At 34.8% G+C, this 19,481-nt stretch overlaps 2 protein-coding genes across 5 annotated transcripts; one reads left to right on the plus strand and one right to left on the minus strand.

The window, feature by feature from the left end:
• Positions 1-1,399: 1,399 nt before the first annotated feature.
• LOC112703822 (uncharacterized) lies at positions 1,400-6,485 on the plus strand. 4 transcript variants are annotated; one of them, XM_029288106.2, is made up of 6 exons: positions 1,400-1,884; positions 2,755-3,034; positions 4,224-4,588; positions 4,669-4,757; positions 5,433-5,549; positions 5,959-6,485. In XM_029288106.2, the coding sequence occupies exons 3-6, from the start codon at positions 4,405-4,407 to the stop codon at positions 6,202-6,204; spliced, it is 636 nt and encodes a 211-aa protein (XP_029143939.1). In that variant the 5' UTR covers positions 1,400-1,884; positions 2,755-3,034; positions 4,224-4,404; the 3' UTR covers positions 6,205-6,485. The 4 variants fall into 4 exon arrangements, with proteins under 4 accessions (XP_029143939.1, XP_025611226.1, XP_025611229.1 ...); XM_025755441.3 differs by having other exon boundaries at positions 4,246-4,588; XM_025755444.3 differs by having other exon boundaries at positions 4,295-4,588.
• Positions 6,486-6,739: 254 nt separating this feature from the next.
• Positions 6,740-9,110, minus strand: LOC112703821 (tubby-like protein 8). Its single transcript, XM_025755439.3, has 8 exons — positions 8,353-9,110; positions 8,098-8,274; positions 7,948-8,003; positions 7,771-7,867; positions 7,562-7,651; positions 7,391-7,483; positions 7,244-7,311; positions 6,740-7,143 (listed from the first exon to the last, which is right to left on the minus strand). The coding sequence occupies exons 1-8, from the start codon at positions 8,881-8,883 to the stop codon at positions 7,068-7,070; spliced, it is 1,188 nt and encodes a 395-aa protein (XP_025611224.1). The 5' UTR covers positions 8,884-9,110; the 3' UTR covers positions 6,740-7,067.
• Positions 9,111-19,481: the final 10,371 nt, after the last annotated feature.

A 19,481-nucleotide genomic window follows, 5' to 3' on the forward strand; every position in this document is an offset into this window, starting at 1 on the left:
TTATAGACTTTTTTTTCAGACTCGAATCTGGCCTACTTAAAAGCCGGATAAGTTCAAGAACCTATTTAAAAAAATTGTTTTGTTAATTATATCTCAAAATAATAATTTAAAAAAAATATAAATTGACATTAAATTCATTTTAAAATTTATAATTCATAGTTTGTAAAATATAGTTCATTTATATATCAATTGTTAGTGACATATCATAATCATACTTATAGTCCACAATCATAAATAATTTCTTTTAAAAAAAATTACAAAAGTTGACTAGTTTTAATTATTGATTTTTTTAATTTTGTTTTATATGAGTGAATAGTTGAAAGTCCAAACTAAGAATAATTTAATTTTATAAAAAAATATTTTGATGAGCCGATCCAATGAACTTCTTAAGCTTTTTTAAGCTTATAACCTGAACCAATAGACTTTTCAAAATGCTCAAACCTAACCTATTTAATAATACGAGTTGAGTTGAGCCGATCCTAAAATGAGTCGAGTCACGAGCCCCATTAGGTAGTTCGGCCCATTTCTACCCCTACTTGTATAATTCTAAAGATCAGTAAATTTTGATTGAATTAACTGAAAATTGATCCTCTAGTCAATCTGACACTTATAAAAATAAATTTTTATTGAATCGATCAAGAAATTGCTAGAATCAGTGGAAAGTTGGCAAACCGATTGAACTAGCAAAGGTTCAGCTCAACTAGTTTGTAAATTTTTTTAAAAGGTTTTTTAGCGTACAATTTTTTTTATAAAAGCTTAAATGACGTGATTTACATTAGGGGTGGCAGGCGGGCATACCTACCCTCAAAAGCCCATTATTTGACGGTTTTAAATTTCGAGCTCGCCCTTAACGGTGGATTGGTGGGTTGCCAATTCTTTTTTTTTTTTTTGAAAAAAATTATTAAATAATTAAATATTAAAAAATATATAATTTCATAAATATTTTAGTAAATTTATAAATTTTAAAGATAAAGAAATATAATTTCTAAATTCATAAACACTAAAACCTTTATAATTCTAAACATCTAATAAACATAATCATTAATTAAGTTTTTTTAAAAAAATAATGAAATTAATATTGTTCAAAGCAAAATAAACATTATCCAAAATATAGGGTAAACGAAATTCGTACCCCTAATACTTACTTAAGTGGTCTAATAAGCTAACCACTAAACCAACCCGACTTTGTTATAATGGTCTCAAATTTCTAATATTTTTTGGTCATACAAATTTCTAATTGCATTATCTTTTTTAGTGAGTTGCGCAAAGTGGCTCGACAAATTTCAACCCATTCGTTATCCAAAATACATCTTAAAAAACAAAACAAAAAAGAAAGAAACTCTAAATCATTCAACTCACCCCAACTCCCCAAGTTAGGCAAGTACCCTTGTCTAGGAGTGTTCAAAATCTATTCGAACTGAACAAAATCGATCAACCAAACTGAAAAAACTGAGAATTGAGCAAATTAAAAACTAAAAAAACCGAAAAATCATGTTTTCCTGTTTTTTCTATGGTTCAGTTCGATTTTCAGTTCTGCTTGTGAAAATTCTAACCGAACTGAACTAAACCGGTCAACTAAAAACCCTAAACAACCATTAGATAACCCAACCCCACTAGGCATTCCCCATCCCCATCAGATAACCCTAGCGCAGCCAAAGTCTCAAAGAAACCCCATTACTCCAGCCCCTCCCAGCCGCGCCTCCCAGCCCCGCCGAACCAGCGCCTTCCAGACCCTCGCAGCAGCGCCGGACCACCCCCAGCAGCGCCGAACCGGCGAACCCGGCTCCTCCCAACAACGCCAGATCAGCCCCTCCCAGCAACGCCTGGTCAGCCGCTCCCAGCACCTCCCAGCGCCGAACACCAGATATGGAGCCTCCAAGTCAGGTATTAATTTGAATAATTTCTGTTCTTTGTATTATGTATTTGTTGCTGATTGTTGTTGATTGTTCATTTATTTGTTGTTGATTTTTTGAAATTGTTAATAATTTTATTTTGTTTGAATTTCTGCTTCTGTTTGAATAATCTCTGTTCTATGTTCAGTGTATTTTTCAAATTGCTGATTGTTGTATTTGTTTATGCAGTTTGTTGTATTTTTTTTGGGGGGGGGGGTGTTAGCTTCTGAATGTGTATTATTTCTGATTGTTAGGGTTCTAGGTTCTGATTGTTAGAGAAGGTATGTTTTTTATTGTTAGGGTTCTAGGTTCTGATTGTTAGAGAAGGAATATTTAACTGCATTTTATATATAATTAAATGCTGGATTTAAGATTTGTGTGTTGATGTAGTTGCCATGAGCCGATAAGGAATTCATTTGGTGCCACAAATTACCCTGTTGTGCCTGGGTGTATATATATATATATATATATAGATACGGTCTTTTAATAAATAAGGAATTCATTTTCTTATATGCGTTTGTGTTTTGCTGAATTATTAACACATTAGTCACTTTAAACAGTGGAATATGTAGTTCTTTGATCTATAACTGTGAAACATTAAGATATCACTTCCTGCTATCATAATGATTTGAAGCCAAATGTATAGGAGTAGGACAATTGGAAGATTAATGATGAAATACTATATAGGAAGATCATTTTATTGGAATATCATTCAACTGTCATTCATTGTTTTACTTGGTGCTTTGTTTCTAAAATTCTACCAAAACCTGTCAAGGGTCAGCTTTGGGTCTATGACATATGAGATATTTAATGTTTTTATCAATCTTATCATTTGCCACTAAATATAGCATTGTTTTTGCAGGGAAGGGAGCTGGAGATTGTAGTTCTTGTGTAGGTGTCATGCTGGAACTTGCTACTGCTGCTGCCTACCTTCTTCTTCTCTGCTTCCTCATCCATCTCTGTCTTCCAACACTGCAAGAGTCGTCGCCGCCGGCATCGTTGCTCTGTTTTCTATCTCTCTTCCTGTGCTGCTAATCGGTTCAACTCCTTCAACTCCTGCGTCTTCGCCCGCGTCGCTGCCACCAGCATCTCTGTCACTCGCGTCTCTATTCGCTTCTTGTTGCTGCCCTTTCTCGTCCCTTGTAAGACTTACTGCTTTCTCAATTTCTTCATTGAATTTTGCTTCATGATTCATTAATTTGATTTTATCCTAATTAATAAGAAGTTTATGTTATGTAATTTGTTTATCATAATTAGTAATAAGTTTCTGACTTTTTGTTAATCTACTAATTCCGAACTATGACTATATGTATGAAATAATGTTAGTGATTACTGATATACTGATCTTTATTCTTTAGATGTATTGGAGATTTTGTGACGTTGATTTGTTGGCTGTTGTTGTTTGTTACAAAATGAGTAAATATCTAAACTAAAATTAGTAATTACTGAAATTTTGTGATTGCTTTGACTTGTTTGCTGTTTAATAATTGTCATTGAATCATTGAAACTTAGAGTGAATGAGAAGTTGACTCAATGACTAAGCATTAAAACTAAAGAGTGATCATAATCTTTTTATTTTAAAGGAGAACTGCCTTTGTTAAAAGATAGGCAATTCTTGAATGTAAGAAGGCCATTTCCATGTGTTTCAGTGTTGGCATGTTAAGGAAAGAACAAATTCCATTCTAATATGTATACCACTTGTGATCTTGTCTTCTCTATATTCAAGCTCATATGTATATCATTTTCCCTTTTGGGTTCTTTTTGGCTGAGTGCATGCTTGTCACCATGGATTAAAGTGGCATCAACTTTGTTATATATATCACTTTCTTGCTCTTAGGCAAGCATATTATTATTCAATACCCATTATCTTTATTTGCATTGCAAAGCATTCTTCCAAATTTGATAATTACAATTGAAAATTTCATTGAATCCCATCCTTTATTTACTATTGTGTATCTCAATGTTCAAGCAATTGCTTAATTTTCTCTGCTCATGGAGTTTTAGTTTTCAGTTTTTTATCCTTCAATACTAATATGCATCTTTTATTCCCCAGCTATTTTGATAAAAGAACTACAGTGACATGTTTTGCACCTAACAACCAACGTAGGAAGTGTTAAAATTGTGAAGGGTACCTATGCTTTAAGAATAGGAGACAAATGCAATGCTGTTGAATTTTTGTTTTTTGTGTAACTGTTTATGATTTCATATATTATTTTATTATAATCTAGTTATTCCGGTTGATTCTAGTTGAACCTTTCAACCTTTGATAAAGTAGCCAAAATGGTTCGATTAGTTCAATTTTCAAAACCTTGCTTTAATTATATTAAAAAGGTTTAATTTTGATGCACTGAAGAGGAGACTTGTGGCCTTTTTACGACGACGCTCTTCCTCTCTTGGAGCAGGCAGTTCACAGCCTTCCTTCCTGTCTTGCAGTTGGTTGCTCTCGCTAGAGAAGAGCAGAGACGGGTTTGATCCTTTTGTGTGCAGGGTTCCATCCAGAAAGAAGAGAAGAATGGAGGGTGCAAAACGGTTACAAGGAAACTCATTATCACTTTTCAGTGAAGGCATCGGCTTTGTTTTGTTGCGTTGGTCCGCTCTTCGTGATGCCGTCGAGAACCAGTGGGGTGGCCCTGACTCCCGCCTCAAGGCCGATAACCTCGCCACCGATATCCTCTCCTGGTTCACTCAATCCAGAGGTTGCTCGCTATTATACTGCTTCAATTTTTGTTATTCTGTTTTAGATCCTTAATATTTTTATTTTTTGAATGATTCGCAGAACCGCTTTATATTGATGACTTGGAGGACAAACTCTATGATGGGATGATTTCGCTCAATGTAGTGGTTGAGGATGGCAGCACTGAAGAGGTGCATCTTTCTTTCTTTATTGGATTAATACATATTATTTGTTGTTGAATTTTGCTCATGTTGCTTGTTTGCAATAATTAAGGGTTAAATGGTAGTTGTTATTGTTAGTTTACCATAGTGTTTGAAAGTAAAGTTACCTAATTTGTTAAGCTCAATGGAAGTGGGTTGAATGTTAGTTGAACTTTAACTACAAGGTTGAGGGTTTGAATCTTAGGAAACTCTCTTTGGAGAGGGTTGCATTTTTTTACCACCTCGATCACGTCAGTCTTCCCTGTCTTTTTATCCATAGGTGGAAACTGAAAACTTAATATTTGGCCATCATAGGCATAATTAATGGTACTCTATTTAGTCTTTAGTTTTTGGAATGAACATATCATTAGTCACCAATTTTCATGTACATGTCATATGTTTCTATTTTGTATTTTAAAATCTTGATGTACCTTTTGTTTTGTATGTATTTTATTTGAAAAGAAGCAGTTAAGTAGGGCTCTGGTGTCCATATTCATTTGCAGCATAGATTAAACTTAATGTGAACTGTGTCCTAAGGTCATTTCTTCAAACTTAAAAGAAATTAAAGCTGTGTATGCCACTGCTTGTGATGTATCTGAGTATTTGCAGTGTTTTCTTGTGATTCTCATTTTTTCATGTTCATGTTATTATTACGAACTAATGTAGGTAGCTGAAAATCTAATGGTTATGCACGAGGAATGCTTAGAAGGAAACTTTGTGACCATTGAGCGTTATAGGCAGGCCATTGTTAACCAAGCTGCGCATCCTCGTGCAGTGCCACAGGTAAATGACAGCATAATGTATATGATTGATTTTCCTTGTCCTATATATATGACTGGATTTTTTGGAGGGAGCAACGTTAAAGTATATTATTTGATGGGAATGTGATGCATGAGTTTGCTTTGCCCATACTATATTATAGGAGGAGAAACATTAATATTTTAATTCTATAACTTCTAATTTCTAAATGAGCTTAAATGTTCAGACATGATTCATAATAACGCATCATGGTGTCATTTTGGTTCATGTACTCAACCCCACATATAATGAAAAAAGTTTTGTTTGTTGGCTGACACGTGATCATTTTCTCTTGTTACATCTTTGCTAAGATACAACTGGAAGCTCATCCACATTACTTGAATTTTGAAGTAGTAGTAGTATTTTTTTTTTATGATTTTTTTTTTTGAAATAGATTGTGAATGATAAGGATGATGATGAGGATGAGGAAGATGATGATGTCCAAAGTGGTCAAAATGGTGAAAGTAGTGCTAGGCAAGCCACTTCTTCAAACATGGATGTGGACATTCCAAAATCTGAGTCAAACATGAGTTCATGTAACATGCGGATTGATGATGAGCCTCTCAAAAAGGATGCAGGTGAAGCAGAGGATGGATGGGTTGTAGTTTCAAAGAAAAAAAATAAGGTTAGAAAAAATTAGACGAAGAATAGTTCAAATTTTCCTTTAGGATGGTGCAATATGAATAGCTTGTGAAAAGAAGTGCACTTGCCAGATAGCTTAATATTTTCTTTCTACCATACTATTTTGCTGTGGTGATCATTTAGCACAACTTGTTAGATTCAAAATTAGTTTTTCTGGTAGAAAGATTTCATCAAGAATTTTGGTCCATCGTTAGATCTTACAACTTTAACCATGACCCATTTGTGTTTGTATCCGCTTTTTATTTTTATTATGGACAAGGGATTGGGGTAGGACCTGTATATGTAGAGCGTGTGAGTTTTACAATGGTATGGGATCAGGTAAGGACAAATCGGACGGTCCGATTTGCTACATCCAAAATTCGAATTTTCCTCCACGCAAATCGGACCATCCGATTTGTCCCTATTATTTTCCTTCCCATGCAATTCGCATGGTCCGTTTTGTGAGCTTAGCATGTTAAAAAATTCTGTCCCACATTGATGTTAAGCACCACTATAGCAACATAATTCAGCACAACACATTCATCACTCCAATATGGAAAAAAATGAGCCTGTTTAATAACGAGTCAATTAATCAAGCAGAGGAGATAGACAATTAGGCAAGCAATATTTGGCTGTGAATTCATACAAAAATAAAAGGGGGTGATCTCGGTCTCGGATCACAAAGAGTATGGCCGATTAAATAAAAAATCAAGACAAAAAAAAAAGAGTAGGGCCATTTGACTTGTTATTGCATGTTTCCAAGCTGGACTTTGGGACACAATACAATTTACCGTTTTCTATGGAGAAAATGTAGGCCAAGGAGCAAGGACACAGTAATCTTAAAGTTCAGAGGTTGAACGTAACCGAGTGTGTGTCCCGTTACTACACTGTGCAGCAAAGCTTTGTATCAATGGAAGCCAGACACATGCAAAAAGCTTGGTAGCCTGTCAGTGGATATCTACAGAGGAAAATGCTCAATTGAGGTGCTGTGCTGCTACAGTGCTAATGTCATAGTATTAATTAATAATTAATACAATATAGACATAATATGTACATACCTGTAGTCCATAACGAATTTTGATTTTCCCACCCTGCCTAGCTGCAGGATCGTCTGCTTCCCATTCTCCTAGTTAATCACCACAATACAAGTTTATTAATAAAATGCACACAGGATATAACAATATTCACCAATAGATCATCATTACCTCTAAAGTGAGCTGGAAATTTTTCACCGATCTTTGGATTCTAAGTTCTGCCTTTCCTTTATCTCTAAAGTCAAGCTCAAATTGCTTTGAAATCTGAAGAAAGGCAATGCAAAACAAAAATCAAGCCTTGCCTCAATATCAAATATCAATCACAATAAGGAAACGTCCTACCTTGTTGTAAAGTGGAACCTTTGAGAATAGTTGATGCACTGTGTCCCATTTCTCCTCCCAATCCAATGGCAACCCTTTAATATGTTGTAACTGTAGAAAGCGAGCCCGTTTTATTAAATTAATTGAAGAATGTTGCTATATGCGGACTTGGTCGATGTGACAGTGATTAGTGATGCTATTGCCAACACAAATTGAAAAATATGGTTAACCTGTGTGACATTCTTCAGTGACAGAGATTGATGCTTGGGGATATATGCTCTCATGCTTCTGTGACTTCCGGTACATGTTGCCACTGTTGGTATATACCTGTGAACATACAACCATACACCTGTAATTAGCTTTAGCAGATGTCAATTTAGACAAAGAAGATGAAAAAATTGACTTACGTCACTACAGCAAGAGGTAATTTCGGTTGCGTATTGCGGGAATTAGGTCGATATCCCTGATCACCAATAATAACCAAAGAGATGGATGGGTAAATACCAAAAGTTTTTACTACGTTTAATACTTGTCACGTAGAGAGCGGAAGATAGAACCTGATCCCAGATATGGTATTTTGAGCCGATGAGGTTAGCTGTCATGGTCCCAAGGAAAGTATCATCTAAATTGGATAAGAGTCCTTTTACATTCTGAGCTACTGTGAAGTGAGATTTGCCATTCCGCCGCTTGTGATGGGCCACTGCTAATTTCCTATTCTGGCGTCCCTGACCTTCCTATATAGAGCAGATGGAGTTGAGACAAGGTCAGAACTCAGAAGGGGGGAATTGAATGTGAGTTGGGAGAAATCTTACATAGGTATAAAGAGAATAGAGAGTGCCATGGCCTTGTGGAGTGGGCTCCTTCAGAATAAGGCATGTACATCTTCCAATATCAATGGGCAAGGGCCTGCAGATCAAAGAGCGGTTAGGTAAAGTGGACCAGGAAGACGCAGGAGCTGCGTCGGAGTCAGCATAGTCCCAGATATTGGAAGAGCCAAAAGCCCTCTCAGGCTCGTTCATCTGCATGCACAACTGGAGCGACGACGGCTTCAAGATCGTGTCTGTGGACTTTGATGGGAAGTGCTTCCTAATCTTAGGAGCGGGCAGAGAAAGAGAAATAGAAGAGCCATTGATGATGGCGGCGTTGTTTTCCTTGTTGCTATCGTCCTCAAAGCCGGAGGCTAAGCTGCGAAGGCCGTAGTCGCTGCAGCTACGCGTGCGGGTGCGCTTCTGTCTCACCTCATCCTCATCCCCATTTTCATTCAGCGGATTGAAATACAGCGAACTGTAAGGCTGCCCTGATATTGAAGATTTCTGGCAACCGCCTTTCTTCATCGTATTCATATGGCCCCGCCCACGCCCTTCGCCAACGCCAGCAGAGCAAGAAAGCGACGCCGTTGATGTTAGTGTTAGTGCGATTTAGCAGCGAAGCAAACGATGTTAAATGAGAGCTGGATGTTGGTTGATCTGAAGGATACTCTAGAGATGTGAATTTCAAATGTTTTGGGGCAGTAATCGATGGGGCTAGCTCAGCCATAAAAGCTATCATGTGCCCCACAAGTTTGAATTTCAAATGTTTTGGGGCTCCTTTTTCATTTAACTACTCCAAGCAAGGACTAACGGTAACCATTCCACCACTTCTTCTACTTCTCGATTGGATCACAGTTGAGCCAACCAAAATTTTCAAACTTGTTGTCGTCTTCTGCGCTGTGTATAAAGCTCTACAAACATCAAAACTCCCAAGAGGATATATTTTGAATTTATTTTGTGAGATATATATATTTTTTTAAAAATATTATTTATATATTAAAATTAATCATTAAAATTAGTTATCAATGTATTTATATATATTTTTAATTTTTTTAATATTTATTTGTATTTCTAGCGTATTGATTTTAGTAGCTAATTTGGTATACAGATAACATAATTGTATATGTATATACATACTCTCCAATGCAACTTGATTATACTATTTATTTATTACGCAGATGGTATGGAGATTGAAAGTTATCAAGAACCTTGGTTGAAGGTTAAAGAATTAAAAAAGAAGAAGGAGATTAGATAGAAGAAAGTGAAGAACGTGAATGTGTAATTGTGTATTGAAAAGCTGCTACTGTAGCAATAAGAGTTGCTACTTATAGTTGTAGCTTGAGTGTGAGTCACTAGAAGGTTTCAGCATTAACTAGTTCTAAACAGCAGTTTAGTGGCTTAACTAACTACTACAACTAACTAACCAATTGAGCCACAGGCCTAACCATAACAAAGCCCACTAGTTATATTGTAACTAACTCAGCTGAATATAGTTGCTTGAGCTTAAGCTCACCTATCATGACCTCTACTTTCATCTTTTTCTTGTGTTGTTGTGTTCTGATCATCATGCATCATCAGGGATGACGATGTTGAAAGACGTGGTGGTAAGGATGGCAAAACTTGCGAGACGCGGTGATCCTTGTGGGGACTGCCCCGAATAGGGATCCGACTGTGGAAATTTTTTTTTGTTGGAATGGAGACGGGGGACAAAATTCCCCCGAGGTAGACACGGGGACCCGAGCGGGGAACCTTGTCCCATCTGTCCTTAATAGTTTATTTCTTATATATGTTTTTTAGTCATTTTATAAACCCAAAACTACTCCTAATCCTCATTTGCATAACTCTTCTCCAACTCAGAAATTTCCAACATTGTCCATACTCCATTCAACTTCTTTGCAGTTACCCTCTCGCTGCTCTCCCTTCTCATCGCATCGTCACATCTCACCGTGCCATGATCCTCACCGCGTCGTGCTCTCTATTTGCGACGTTCCTTTCCGTAACTTTGTCGTCGTGTCCATTCTCCTCTCTATTGCCACATCTCTCACCCTGACCCGGGGCTATCAGTTCATATCTCGACTCATCCCCATTAGAAGCACAAATTCTATGGTGCGTACGAAGGTCGGTAACATAGTCAGTATCCACAAGGGGTTCTTCCCTAAGAACAGTAACATCTACCCATTGAGTGAGGAATTCTACAGAAGACATCTTTTTTTCTAAAAAAGAAAAGGATCCCGAAACTTACAAAGGGAAAAAGGAAAAAAAGATCAAAAATAGGGTCTCTAAGGGGCCTGGGGTTAGATCCTTGACAAAACAGAATCACTAAAGTCTACAACCAACGTTCCTCTAAAAAAAAAACATGCAAATAAAAACAGTCAAAAAAGAGAAGAAGAAGAAGAAAGAAAACTGACCTTTACTTTTGAAGGGTCGAAGGTGCTACAGCAGTTGATCAAAGAAAAAGGAAGCTTTCTTTTCGGAACAGAGTGTGTAAGTGAGAAAGTTTTTAGAAACAAAACAAGAAAAGAGAGGAAAAAGTATTATAAGTACGTTAGCGGTATAAAGGTAAAACGACGCAACCATTTAAGAAGTTGCACCGTTACCAAGGTAATCGCCCCCGCGTATGAATACTCAAACCTCTAAGAGACGCGACGTTTGATTTGACGCGACTGTTGAAAGCTTTCAAAAACACGTCAGTTCTGAAAAATCACGTCGGTTCCCTATCAGGTCGGCTACGGTCCCGAGTTATAATACTTGACCCCAACTCTTAAAAGAAATTGGGCTCGAGTAGGGGCACTGTTCATACCCTGACCCAACGCTAAGGCCCAAATTCAAACGACAGATCTAACCCACAAGGTTGGGCACCTCAGTACACCGACCTTCTCTTAAGAAGTCGGTGCTCCCCACGACTTGATCCAACGAAGTCGGAAGCAGAGATTAGCTGGCAGATAATAACTGCCCTTAAAATCTCTCAATCCACTTCCAGGAACTATATCGTAACCTTCCTAAGATAAATGGACGGTTATCCACCCTAAAAGGTGGAACTACTCCAACGGTGGTTATTGGTTCACCACTATAAATACACTGACACCCTTCAAGTATCTCTAAACCCCAATACTCTCTAGACCTGCTCACATCTTTGCTAACTTAGGCATTGGAGTGTCTTTGCAGGTACCACCCCCTATTCTCTCACACGTACAAGTCGGACGGAGGCACTAAAGGCGCAAACCCGCTCAAAGACTTCCTTCTCCAGACGATTGGGCCGACCCAATAAATCCAGCCCATTAATCTCCAATTACCCAACGTAATAGTATTATTTTTTATATTTTTAAGAAGTAAGACTAATTTAAAATTGAAAGTTACATTAGAACTAATAGATAAAATTAAATAAAATCGATCTCACCTTAAAAAAAAACTATATCATCTTAATGCTGAATTAATAAATTTTTTCACATGTATAACTATCTTCATGAAATAATTAAAACTAATATAAAATATAATTCAATTAAGATCAATCATTAGAATAGAAATTTTACTTTTAGTTTTAAATCACTATTTATGACATAGAATTATGCTATATTTTCAGGCATTTTTGTTAATTAAATTGGTCCAAATTAAAAAAATCATTCAAATAAAATGTGCGTGAATCACACATATCTTCTTTTTTATGTTCTTCATTCTTTTTTCACGTATTTTCTCTTCTTTGTTTTTTTATTGACATTGTTATTGCTATTTTTTTATTTCTTGTTCTCTCTCTATGATGTTATTGCAGCATTTTTTATTTTTTTATTTTATTTTATTTTTATTCTTTTTAAAAAATAAAAATAAAAAAATTATGAGGAGGTAAAATGAGAAAGAGAAGATAAAGAAAGAAAAGAAGAAGAAAATAATGACAATGATAAAGAAGAGAAAGAGAAGAGTTTTAAATTGTGTAATTTTTATTGAAAAAAAACACCAAAAAAATTTAAATTTGACACAAAAAATTTTTAAATTTTGATATCAAATTTTTTTAATATGACAAAAAATTTATTAACTATATGAAAGTTATCAAAAACAGAAGTAACACTAAATTTTTTTAAAAATAGTACCAAAATTCGTTAGTCATGGCACCGAAATTTTTCTTAACATATCTTTTTCTACCTTTTTTTTCATATTTTATCTTTTTCTCTATCTCCCAAAATTCTTCTTTTTCTTTTTTCATATTTTATTATTGATAAAAAGAGTTTTGTATCTTATTTTTTACTTAAAAAATTGAGAATTTTATCTAAACAAAATCATTTTAAAGTTGAATTATATACTCATAAATCTTAAATAACAAACTGTCTTAAAATATATAACATGCAGATCAATTTAAATTGTGTTTATTGTGGTAATTTTTTTTGTATTTTATATAACAAATTTTAATGTCATTTTTATTTTATTTTTATTTTTGTATAAAATTTTTTATTTTCTCTTCTTTCTTCTCCAATTTTTTAAAAATACACAAACAAATAAGATAAAAACATATAAATGAACAAATAAAGAAGATAAAAGCGTATAAATAAATAAACAAAAAGATAAAAAAAATAAAAACAAAAAAAACGTATAAAAAGAAGAAGTAAAAGAGAAAAACGATGTTAATAATGACGACGAAGATGAAAAAGGAGAAAAAATAAAAAAATAAAGAAAAAAAAGTGAAAAAATCAAATAAAAAAACAAAAAAAATGGAGAGATAAAAAGAGAAAATGAATAAAAAATACATATATATCATAATTTAGTTAAACTTAATTATCTAAAATACTTAATTTGTTATTTATAATAATTGTTATAAAATAAGACTTAAAATAAAATTGAACTTAAAATTAATATTAAAATTTTTTTAAGTGACTGATTAAGAATAGAATTTATAATCAATTATTCAAAGTAAAATATTCGATATGAAATTATTTTAAATTTTTTTAAGAATCTTCTTAATTATTAATAAATAAAGATACTAATCATTGCTCCTAATGTGTATGCATGTATTTTTTTCCATTATTAGATTACTAATAATAAAAATATATTTATTTAAGAAGACATACGTAATTAGTGAAACAATTTAAAATCTCTTACTTTTTCCCTTGAACGATTATAGATCTTTAATATAAAAGCATGTAATTGATATATATATATATATATATATATATATATATATATATAAAAAAAAAAAAATATATATATATATATATATATAAGAAAAATGCAAAAAGGAGGATAGAAAAATAGAAAATGTGAAAATAAAATACAAAAAAATTTATATATATAAAAAATTATTTATTAAATTAGTTGTTATATATTGATAATTGATTTTTAGCGTAATAAAACAAAAAAAAAATGTGACGACCAACTCTTTTATTTCTAGACTAAACATCCATGAGGCAATTAGTATACTAGTAAATCCAAATTAAAGTGGAGGATAGAAGAGTAGTAAGCTAATTATAGAGAACAGTTATAGCTAAGAAGTTATACATTGTCAAAGAAGAGAGTTAAGAGGGTCTCCATCATTTGCTCGCGTGTCTGGTTTAGCATCGAAGGAAAGCTCCTAAGAATATGCGGAATAAACCAGACCTGGTCCATCTACTTCATTCATTCATCATGGTTCGATCAGAAGCACGACGCGTGTGTATATATACATGAATGTGAGTGCGTGTGTCTCCAATTTATCAAATCAATCGAGATTCAACATGGCTACTACTGCGGCGTGTTCATGGAGTATATTGGTATCGGTAATGGCGGTGCTGGTAATATTGCCATCGCCAGGGACGTGCTTTGACATAACAAAGCTACTATCGCGATACCCGACATTCAGCAGCTTCAGCAACTATTTGGCGCAGACACAGTTGGCAGAGGAGGTGAACAAGAGGGCAGCCATAACGGTGTTGGCGGTGGACAATGCCGGGATAGCGCCCTTGTCGGGGAAATCCATGGACCTCATAAAGAAGCTCTTGAGCCTGCACGTCATACTTGACTACTTTGACGTCCAGAAGTTCCAGCATATTGGGAACAGAACCGTCACCGCCACCACTCTCTTCCAAACAACAGGCCAAGCCCAAGACATGCAGGGATTCTTGCAGATTACCAACGTTGCCACCGGGGGGGCCGTCATCTTTACCTCCGCCTCCGACCTAAAAGCTCCAGGCGTCAATCTCATCAAAGCCATTGCCGCACAACCTTACAACATATCGGTGGTGCAAGTTAGCACCATCCTCATGCCCCCCAGTATCACCGGAGATGGAACTGGAAATAGTGGAAACGGAAACGGAACTGCAAATGCCACCTCTCCAACCCAACCTGTCATCCCCGTTCCTGTTAATCCTCCCGCAGTGTCACCAGTTCCACCTAAATTTCCCGCCCCGGTTCCAGTTCAGTCCCCCGTGCCTGTAGTTTCCCCAGTTCCAGTCAAGTCTCCGGTGCCTGTTTTGTCTCCTGTCCCAGTAGTGTCGCCGGTGCCTGTTTTGTCTCCTGTCCCAGTAGTGTCGCCGGTGCCGGTGGTTGCACCGGTTCCAGAAAAGTCCCTCGTGCCCGTAGTGTCTCCAGTGCCGGTGGTCGCACCGGTTCCAGTGAATTCCCCGGTTCCGGTAGCATCTCCCGTTCCCGTAGTATCACCAGTTCCGGTAGTGTCACCAGTGCCGGTAGTCTCACCAGTTCCGGTAGTGTCACCAGTCCCGGTAGTGTCACCGGTGCCGGTAGCATCGCCCGTTCCAGCAGTGTCCCCAATTCCCGTATCATCGCCCGTGCCAACAGTGTCACCGGTTCCAGTAGTATCGCCTGTTCCCGTGGTGTCACCAGTGCCAGTAGCTTCGCCGGCTCCAGTAACATCGCCAGCTCCAGAAGTATCACCGGCAGCTGTGATGCCTAAGCCTGTGGCCCCAAGTCCTTCAGAAGATGAGGGAAATAATGGTTCTAATTCGGGGGTAGCTTTTGATGGTGTGAATATGGCTTTGTCAATTGCCCTTACTTTGTTTGGTATCTATCTCTCTCACTATACATATTGATTGATTGATAACGTCGCAAAGTAGCAGTTAGCCCCAATTTTGAAGATAGTTTTGCAAAGGCCATATTGCAATACCAGAGATATATATGTCATTGCTATTGTTACATTTCATTTATTTACAGTACAATGCTGACTTGTATGTTTGTTCCCCGGCCCGATAATGAGTTTACTTACAAGATAGATTATATAACTTAGAAAGCTTCGTCCCACACTAGCTACATGCTGTATTGCTGTAATGTTTCTTTTATACACAAAATAGCATCCCATATCAGTTCCCTTCTTTTCTTCATCATGATAAATTTTAGTATTGTAGAAAATAAATGCTTAGAAACTATGTATTCTCTACTCCTGAATTTGATATTAACACTACTTTTTAAGATGTTTGCAATATCTCTTCATCATTTGTAATTTAGGATTATCTAATTACTGGCCACTGCATGGCTGGATGGTTAGTTAACAAGATATCTAATTTAACACAAGATATTAGCAATTCAATTCAACTATGTTCGTTTAATTACAATTACAATTATTCATGATAAAAAAAAAAGAGTGATAGGTAAACAATGGCCATCTTAAATAACATAAATAATTATCAATTAAATAAAAATATACTATACTTTAATTTAATGTTATTAATTAAATTTAAGATTAATTTACTTTTTTAACTCTATTAATTTACATTGTTCACACATTATTCAAAAATGTTGTTAGTTACCTATATTTTTTCTTAAAAAAAACATTATATATAATTACACGTGTTATTTGATTTTAATTTATACTCCTTCATTTTTTTTTATTCTGTTACTCTAATTATAAACCTTTCTTTCACAATACTCATTACTTTTCTTTTCTATGATTAAAAAAGTTATATTAAATTATCAATTAACATTTAACAAAGTTTGTATTTATATTTTCAGTTTTTCTTTAATATTTCTTATTTTCATTTATTAATTTACAAAATATTGAATATACTAACCAGCGTGCACTTAATTTTTTTAATTAAAATCCCTTATTTATGATCGTTTAACACGTACCTTTACTCCTTTAGCAAGATATCTTGATTTCAAGTTAAATTAGAATATTATCTAAATTGGACAATAATAGATTAGAAAAATAAAAAATAATTTATCTACAATGTATTTAAACTTTAAAGTGATATTAAGACAAGATACAGTAACATAGTGATAGATGCTATGATAAAACAGAAACAGGGGAGCCAAAATGCTTTTTAAATATGACATATAGCAATAAAAATATGGCACATGGCACTGTATTATTATTCTTTAGTCAAATTTATTTTTCTTTCGGCAAATGCTACGTGATAAAGAACATATTTTTCATCAGCAGATGAAATTACGTGGAAGACACAATTAAGTCATGCGTGTTTTTTATTCTCTCAAAAAAAAAATAGCTTTTAAAGTGGTGCAGGAGCTTGTCTTATGTCATGTCTCCCTTTTGTAGAATTAGATGAAGTTAATGACATTAATTTTTTTTAAGTTTTTTTTTTTGGTTTTCCACGGTATCCCCCAACCCGACAGGTCAAGGACTAATCCGCCGCGGTACTGAGCTCCATTTAAGGGTTTGCCGCTGGCCAATGGGTTGCTGCATGCACAAGGCGGGATTCGAACTCCCGACACTTGCTTAAGCGGACTAGTAAGCTAACCACTAGACCAACCCAACTTAATTTTTTTTAAGTTAATGATGACATTGTTATTATTTTAGTTAATTCTTTGGGTCTTTTTTATGGATTTGCCAGTTTTTTTGTTGTGATTTGGACATTGGGTATTATAGCTAATATTTTTAATCACCAGAAAATTTAGGATTTTGGTGTTACAAATTTAAGGTTGAAACCCGACCAAAAAGAAAGAGATTGAGTTTTTGGACTAACTGAAATCATAAAAATAATAACAATGATAATAAAATAGAAGAGAATGTTTACTACGATGGTTTTTGATGAATTTGGAAAACTCCAATTTAATTTTAATGATGAATAAATATTATTAAAATTTGTAATTACAAAATTATTAATTTGATTTTATTTAACATATGTTTATTAATAATTTTGTGATGTAGATTTTGATTGGGCCGAAAATAAAATTTTGGTACAAGCCCAATTATACTCAGCCTTGATTTAATGTAAGAATACATTGATGAGCATGGCTGAATTGATTTTGGGCCAAAACAAAATTAATGAGCCCAAGTGTTTCACTATTTGCTCAGCCTTGAATGTCCAAATTAATTTGTGGCTGAACCTAGTTGTTATAATGGGCCAAATTGATTTTGTTATTGTTACAAGCCCAAGATCTATGCTAAGATCCAATGCTTGATCCAAAATCCATCAGGAAAGTAAATGTTATCATTTGTCTGATGTCTTCAATGGATCCTTTCTCCAAGCATGTGATGGAACTCAAAGTTTTATTTAGAAGAATTAATACATGCATTGGAAACATAAGTGAGAGAGAGAGAGTATGAGTGACATGATTGATTTGCTTTGTGCTGCACGACACTCAAGCAAGGGAAGTAAAAGCAACTTTCTCCACTTAATTTGTTTAACTTCATTTAATTGCTACTCTTCCATTTGCTTCTTCTCTCTCATCTCTTTCTTCTCTTTCGGTCATTGTCCAGGAAACCATGGAAGCAAAAATGAGCTACCGAAGTGAAGGAAGATCACACTACAAGATCATCATGATGATGGCAAGAAAACATAACAAAATAAAAGTATGTTGTGGCTGAGATTTTCACCAAAAATGGTAAGATTTGGTGAGGTAATATCGAGCTCTTCATACCCAAAAAGAAAGAAGAAGATTCGGCCAGCAAGGAGGAGATTCTTGGACGCATGGCTTGTTTTTGATTCTGTTCAACCACCACAGGAAGTAGCTAGAGTGGCGAAGTGATGGAAGAGACAGAGATTGAAGCAGATGAAGTCATCATCATCATGAAGCATCAAGGGCCAGAAATTCATCTTGGAGAGCAAGTCAAGGATGGAGCGCTCGGATTGATGAAGAGTGATGACCAAGGAAGAACTATAGGTATTTGCATGTTGGGTTTTGCATGAGTTACCTCTTCTCTCTCTATGGCCGAACCGGTTCTGTTTTTGAAGGAAAATAAGTTAAGCTTTGTTTTGTTTCAACTGTGAAGACTTCTCTTCTCTATAAAAGGGGTGAACAGTCACGGTTTGAAATAAGGAAGAAAAGTTTGATAGTGCAAGGCACAGAAGTCTCATAGCTACCTAAGCTTACAGATTTTCTTCTCCTTCAATATATTCTGTTTTGTAATTTTTCTGTTTAATTTTGTCATGTCTTGAGTCTCATGGAAAAAAGGCAAATAAGTGAGGTTTGTATGAAAAAGTCATAGAGCAGAAAAAGGCAGAGAGTGCAAAATTAAAAGAAAAGCTATAGATGTCCTTAGAGTTCCTTTGTACGTCTATGTTGTGTTTCATGATTCTGTGGGAATCCCCTTGTAAGTTGGGTTAGCACACTTTACAGTTTGTAATCAAGTTGATTTTAGTGAAATTCCATCATTGTTGTGATGGAGACTGGATGTAGGCTGCATTGTACTTAGCAGCTGAACCAGGATATATCTGGGTGTAATTCTCATTCTCTCCTACTCCATTTCTGTTTCTACTGTCCAGGAGCAAAAACCAAAAATATCTCGTGCCAAGTGACGAGACAAAAATAAAAAGTCTCGTGGCTAGGGACGAGACAAAAATAGAAAAGTCTCTTCAAAGACCAGAAAGTGTAATCAAGCAAAAAGGGGGCTAAGATTCAACCCCCTTCTCTTAGCCACTGAAACTATCTATTGAATTTAAAAAATTGAAATAAATAAATTAATAAAAACAAAAAATATAAATTAAATGATAAAAACTAATTTTAAAGTTTTGTAATTCTACCATTTGCATATTATTAATTATTTATATTATTTTATTTTTCAACTTGTATTGGTCCATTATTGTTATTATTTTTTAATATCTATCTATCATTTATGAATTTTTTTATTAAAATCAATATTCTAAAAAAAATTAATTTGTTTAATTTTTGGTTAATAAGAATTTGATTGGTATTTATAAATGATCATTATTATTTTATATTTTCATTAAATAATAGAGGAATGGATACTAATATTTTAT

The sequence above is a fragment of the Arachis hypogaea genome, chromosome 7 (genome assembly GCF_003086295.3).
Source record: "Arachis hypogaea cultivar Tifrunner chromosome 7, arahy.Tifrunner.gnm2.J5K5, whole genome shotgun sequence".
Taxonomy (NCBI): domain Eukaryota; kingdom Viridiplantae; phylum Streptophyta; class Magnoliopsida; order Fabales; family Fabaceae; genus Arachis; species Arachis hypogaea.

What these genes read in the sequence shown, in the direction of transcription:
- LOC112703821 (XM_025755439.3), bottom strand. Translation starts at nt 8,883, where the DNA reads ATGAATACGATGAAGAAAGGCGGTTGCCAGAAATCTTCAATATCAGGG. An exon ending in CACTGAAGAATGTCACACAG is followed by an intron (nt 7,652 to 7,770) that starts GTTAACCATATT and finishes CGCTTTCTACAG; the next exon opens with TTACAACATATTAAAGGGTT. An exon ending in ATTTCCAGCTCACTTTAGAG is followed by an intron (nt 7,312 to 7,390) that starts GTAATGATGATC and finishes GTGATTAACTAG; the next exon opens with GAGAATGGGAAGCAGACGAT.
- LOC112703822 (XM_029288106.2), top strand. Translation starts at nt 4,405, where the DNA reads ATGGAGGGTGCAAAACGGTTACAAGGAAACTCATTATCACTTTTCAGT. An exon ending in CTGGTTCACTCAATCCAGAG is followed by an intron (nt 4,589 to 4,668) that starts GTTGCTCGCTAT and finishes AATGATTCGCAG; the next exon opens with AACCGCTTTATATTGATGAC. An exon ending in ATCCTCGTGCAGTGCCACAG is followed by an intron (nt 5,550 to 5,958) that starts GTAAATGACAGC and finishes TTTTTGAAATAG; the next exon opens with ATTGTGAATGATAAGGATGA.